At 35.4% G+C, this 5,950-nt stretch overlaps 1 protein-coding gene across 1 annotated transcript in view; it reads left to right on the plus strand.

The window, feature by feature from the left end:
- LOC106464297 (Down syndrome cell adhesion molecule-like protein Dscam2) overlaps window positions 1-5,950 on the plus strand; it is a 98,783-nt gene that overhangs the window by 44,869 nt on the left and 47,964 nt on the right. The window contains exons 8-11 of the mRNA XM_022391995.1: window positions 534-941; window positions 1,867-2,028; window positions 2,744-3,031; window positions 5,252-5,371. Coding sequence (XP_022247703.1) covers window positions 534-941; window positions 1,867-2,028; window positions 2,744-3,031; window positions 5,252-5,371 — 978 coding nt within the window. The remainder of the gene's footprint in view (window positions 1-533; window positions 942-1,866; window positions 2,029-2,743; window positions 3,032-5,251; window positions 5,372-5,950) is intronic.

Genomic DNA, 5,950 nt, shown 5'->3' on the forward strand with positions numbered 1-5,950 from the left:
CATATATAAATTTATAAACAAGTGGAATTGCGTGCTGTTCATTTATTGTCGAATTTATCGGCAACAAGTCATAAACACCTACTACAGAAGAATCCTTAGCCCAACACACCCATATATTTACATTACCATATATACTACTAAAAAGTAAGTTTCTGACATATAGTGCTAAAAAAATTATCACATTCTCAAACAAACGTAATGATTTGGATAAAATGTTTACCTGTTTACTCTTCTAAGCACACCATCTTCTGTTTCTGCTTCCTGATTTTTTAGGTACTAAATAGAAATGAAATATCTTTAAACTTTTAGTGTTTGGAAAGGCTCTGTCGAAACTTGCTTGATTATGATAAGTTAACTGCTATTCTGAAGTGTCTATTTAAAAATACTTACCTGGGCTAAGCGTTAGTAATAAGAATAAGAATTACATACTTCTTGCTAGGCTACTTGATATCTTTACCATTATTGAAAGCAATGATTCTGTCTACATTTACAAGATAAGTGTGAAATGTGTGAATGCTTCTCTATGTTTTTAGAAGTGGCTCCGTCCATGATGGTTACGTTTCCTGAAAGAAATTTAAAACCAGGGATGAGCTTATCACTCAGTTGCTCAGCATCAGGAAACCCTCTTCCCGTAATCACCTGGAAACTGGACGGATTTCCAATTCCTGAAACCCCTCGCTTAAGAATTGGTGATTTTGTTACGTCTCATGGTCACGTGGTTAGTTACGTCAATATCAGCGATGTCAGAGTTGAAGATGGCGGCGAGTACTCGTGTAAAGCAACCAATGCTGTCGATAGTGTTACTCACGCTGGGAAAATAAACGTATATGGACCACCAATAATACGTCCGATGGAAAACGTCACAGTCCTGTCCGGAGAAACCTTAACCCTAAGATGTGCCGTGTCCGGTTACCCAATTAAAAGTATTACCTGGGAACGAGGTTAGTTAATATGAAGGTGGCTGTTTTTGACTAAGTGTAAAGAATGAAACTAACAAACGCTATTTAACTTTTAATGTTTATTAACTTGTTTATGTTTTTTGAAAGATATTTAGTACGGGTGGCGTTTACGTCGTACAGAAATGTACGGCACATTCACAAAGTATGAGCATTATAAAAAAAAAAGTGTAATAACAAAAACAATAAATTTAGAGCAAATTTCATTCTTTTGGCCTTGATGTTGCGTGATGTAGTACTGATTTTTGAAGTGTGTTTTTGTAATAGAACTTCAATTAAATTGATCATATTAAAAGTGTATGGTAAAACGTCCTCTAGAAACTAGGTTACTTTTCACCGTATGCTATATTTCTTTAGTTGTGCTCTGGTGGCTTCGTGTTAAGCCAGTGGGCTTATAGTGCTAAAACACGGGTTTCTATAACTGCGGTGGGCATAGGTCAGAGAGCTAATTATATGGATTTGTGACTAAAAACAAACAAACTGTCTATCGTTCAGCACAGGCCATCTGATACAAAGTCTTTCATTTTATGGTTATTTCCTTGAAAGTGGCCGAAACTGTTTTAACCTCTCGCACCACTATACTGTAGTGTGTGTGTTTTCAGTCAGTCAGTCAGTAGATACTAAAATTGCATCAAATAAGGAACGCTTAACGTTGCAATTTTTATTGTCGTGACGTCAATAAAACGTGCGAATGCCATGAATCACGAGAAGAATTATGCACTCTGTAACTAAGCTACAACCCAGCATGACATATGAACTTCAAAAGCAAGGAATAAAAATATTTGTTACTCTTAATTTTGGTTTTATTTGCTCTTCAAAAAGAACACTTTCGGGGAACCTGCGCAAGTACATCTAGTTTAAAAATGGTTTATCAACTACATAGAGAAAACATAAAATTATCTGTCGACAGATGGCTCTCCTTTGCCTCTGACGCATCGCCAAAAGGTGGAGTCACATGGCGCTCTAATCGTAAGAAAAATGGAAAGACCAGCTGACCATGGAGAATACACATGCATAGCCAAAAGTCCAGAAGGACTCACAGCAAGAGGACGGATATATGTGATTATCAAAGGTTAGTAGAAATATAAATTTTGTTTTAAGTGACTTTTTAATAGTTTTAGAAGTAGATTATTTGTCAGAAACATGAAGTTTTAGCGATATCTGTAAAGGAATTTATCGTATGTATCGTCTATCCATGAACGAAGAGGTTCAGTTCTTTCTCGGTATTTCAGAGCGATTTTGAGACAAATCCTCACAGGAACACTAAAGCAAACAATTTTGTAATCTCTATACAGTTTTTTCTATGTAAACTTTAGAAAGGAGTTGATAAAGTATTTCTTATTTCTCGCTTCTCTGTTCTTACGGAATGCTTTTACAATCGACTGTTGCCATGTGTTCTGCAATTATAAAAGTAAAATTAAAGCATGTGTACGACTTTCTATCGTAAAATGCTGTTATCGAATATTCTAAACTACTTTTTTATAGTAATGAAAGATTCGTCAACAGTACAGGGAACATCTGATAAGAATACTTTGATTTTCTTTTATAAAGCTAAATGCCTATTTTTATCAAATATAAATTTGATTTGATATGATTTTGTAAGAAATTTTGTTTTACTTGATATGTAATATTTCATATAAATTACCATAAGTCATATATATATATATATACGCAGTTCTGCAATAATGTTATATTCTAAAGAAGAAATGGCGCACGTTTTTCTTTTTCTTTTTTTTTTAAAGATGCAAATTAACGTGGCAGTTGTTTTTGTTATTGTTTCACTAAAGTGGCGCCCCTTATCGACGAAGAATTTTTCCCAGAGACCAAAATTGTGAGTCAGGGAATGCGAGTCAAACTCGTCTGCGCCATAATTAAGGGAGATACACCTATCAGAATCGGATGGATGAAAGATGGCGATGCTGTTGTCAGAGAAAACAGGAGACGGGTACAAACTTTGGAAGATTCTTCTCTCCTCGTGCTGACGAATGTATCGTATTCAGACAGTGGAAATTACACATGCTTTGCATCGAATAGTGCAGCTACTGTCAACAGAACAACAACGCTCGTTGTCAATGGTAAATCCGTTATGTTGAAAACGTTGGTGATTTTTTGTGTTACGCATAGATAATTACTCAAATTACACAAAAATTAATTTTCTAACATGTACAGTTTTACAAAATAATTTTAAAGAATTGTGAAAACAGTTTATGATAACAATTTACTCTGCGCGACCTCTTACTTTTTAAATTTAAATCAATATTTATTTAGAGGTTGCTTTAATTAAAAGGTTGTGTGACTTTTCTCTTCTGTCAGCCCCCCAGTGGCACAGCAGTATGTCTGCGGACTTTCAACGCTAGAAACCGGGTTTCGATACTCGTGGTGGGCAGAGCACAGATAGTCCATTGTGTAGCTTTGTGCTTAACTTCAAACAAACAAACTCTTCTGTCAAGTAGGACCGAAAGCGCTACCTAGCGGTTAATGTGCCTGAGTGTGGAGGTGAAGTCCCATGGATCGCGCACAGAACTACACTATTCTCTTGAATGCGTTTTGGAGCGATAATAACGAAGTCAGCTCGTTAGTGCAGTTATCATATTGGAACGTCACATCAACAAGTGCTATTGTTACGCTATAGTATTTAGATGTATTAATAAGTTTACCTAGGTTTAGGGTTATTCATTTACTTTCACCATATAGTAACCACTTGTTTACATGATGCATAAACACAATGCTAATTCATGATGTTAGGAAATCACGAAGGTTCAAAAAAATCAATTTAGGACAAAAATGCAAAACCCTATAACTCGAAAGTATTCAAAAGATGGGCCTTTTTCCATCTGGGGCAAACTGGTGATGAAAAGTCCACCCTTCGAAAGCGCTCGGGTTATAAGGTTTTGTATTTTCACGTAATAGTAATTTTATTTTAAGAAAAGGTACGAGAATTTAGTGCTGCCACCACAGAATTACACTTTCGATACACACACACACAAATATACATCGAAATATGTTTCGATGTGCTATACATATAAGGAGTCTAGTCTAGCAGTATTGTTTGTTGTTGGGGAGGATGAGGGTTAGCTAAGATTCAATTATGAATACAAAAGTTTTTGTTCTTTTCATGCATAATAACTGCACCAGGTGTCATGAATGCAATGACAAATTACATTCCACGTATAATTTATATCCACAGTTTTAAAAATTGAAAGCATTTTTATTAAATTAACATTTATCTGGTTGCAACCTAATGCTCTGTATAAATGTTCTTTATAAAAGGACATTTATCTACCTATCTGTGTAACATCTCTGGATTTCGGAGCTGGTAAACCGGGTTTGAATCTGTGCGATAACACAAAATATTTCACGAATTTCAAGCTGTGGTTGAATTATAAGAGTGACAGTCCATAGTGTGAATGGTGAGTGATAGGTTTCTATTGACTGGCTTCCCTCTCCCTTCTCTGGTCAGTAGTTAAAATTAGGGACTGCGGCATTAATAGCTTTGCTATGAATACAAACTTTCGAAGAAGGATATACTTAAAAATGAAACAGCATATTTCAGTTTTATTCCCAGAGTTGGCCATACCTATTTAGATTAAATTGTGAGATATTCAACCAATGTGTCATATACTTAAATAGAATAAAAAGTGCATTGGAAGTTTCAACATTTATGGGCAAGTGGGCTTAACAGTCAGGTTAATTGACCCTAGGGTCTAGACATAGTTGTTCCAGTTTCTGAACAAATAACGAAAAAGAAGCAAGGTTTGCCCCTGCTTTAAATCACTCTTATAATGCAACCACAGCTGAAAATAAGGAGCGTATTCAATGGTGGTGTAACTTAAGCCTTGGACTCTCAATCCACAACTAGGAACAGTAACCACTAAGCCACTCCCAGGCCATAATTGAAAGCTTGTTTGTTTGTTTTTAGCGCAAAGCTATATTGCGATATCTGCTATATCCAAAATGGAATCGAATATCTGATTGTAGCGTTGTAAGCCCGTAAACTTACCGTTGACTCACTGGGGGACCATTATGGAAAGAAGTTTGAAAAAGTATGATTTGTGGCTCCATCTATGAATGCAATATGTAATTTCGCAAATTTAAATATCAAACCGAAAAAAGGTGGCTCCGTGATAAGCTTCAAGGCTTATAACGCTAAAATACAAGATACCATACAGATAGCCCATAGTGCAGCAACAAACGAATAAAATACAATTCGCAACTAAAATTTTGCAACGATTTCTGGTGTTATATGTATATTATCCATTAATTCTTATGAAATTTATGATTCCTGTTACAACTAGTGCCACCCCATTGGGTTAAGGAACCTTCCAACACAAATGTTGTGCGTGGGTACCGTATCTCTATGGACTGTATGGCAGACGGGTTTCCCAACCCTCGTGTTTTTTGGAAAAAATCTACTGGTATGAATGTTTTATCCGTTTTTATTACTTAATTAAATAAAAAATATTAATCATAAACACTTTGTCTCAAAGATTTTCTGAAAAATAGTAAAAAAATGCCAAATAACACACTACTTAAATGTACATGATAACTATTTAATTAAAGTTACCTATGTAACTTGCGAAAAATCGAGGTTGGTTTACTTTGTCGCCCTAACATGGAGTATACATTACAACAGAGTAGAATACCTTTGATTCTGTATTTATTTGAGGTTTTACAACCCCCGTGTGAGTTGCAGCTTTAAACAAGTTTTAACATAGTTAAACCTGCATATTTATTTGTCTAATATGTCTACAATTTCGTTTAGTAGTATATTCTATGAAGTGGTAACGTTGTTAAGTGTGAGCATGTTTTGTCGACGTATAACTGACTGTGTATTCACTGAGCAGCAGTATAACTGACTGTGTATTCACTGAGCAGCAGTATAACTGACTGTGTATTCACTGAACAACATTATAACTGACTGTGTATTCACTGAGCAGCAGTATAACTGACTGTATTCACTGAGCAGCAGTATAACTGACTATGTATTCACTGAG

The sequence above is a fragment of the Limulus polyphemus genome, unplaced genomic scaffold (assembly GCF_000517525.1).
Source record: "Limulus polyphemus unplaced genomic scaffold, Limulus_polyphemus-2.1.2 Scaffold1614, whole genome shotgun sequence".
NCBI lineage: Eukaryota > Metazoa > Arthropoda > Merostomata > Xiphosura > Limulidae > Limulus > Limulus polyphemus.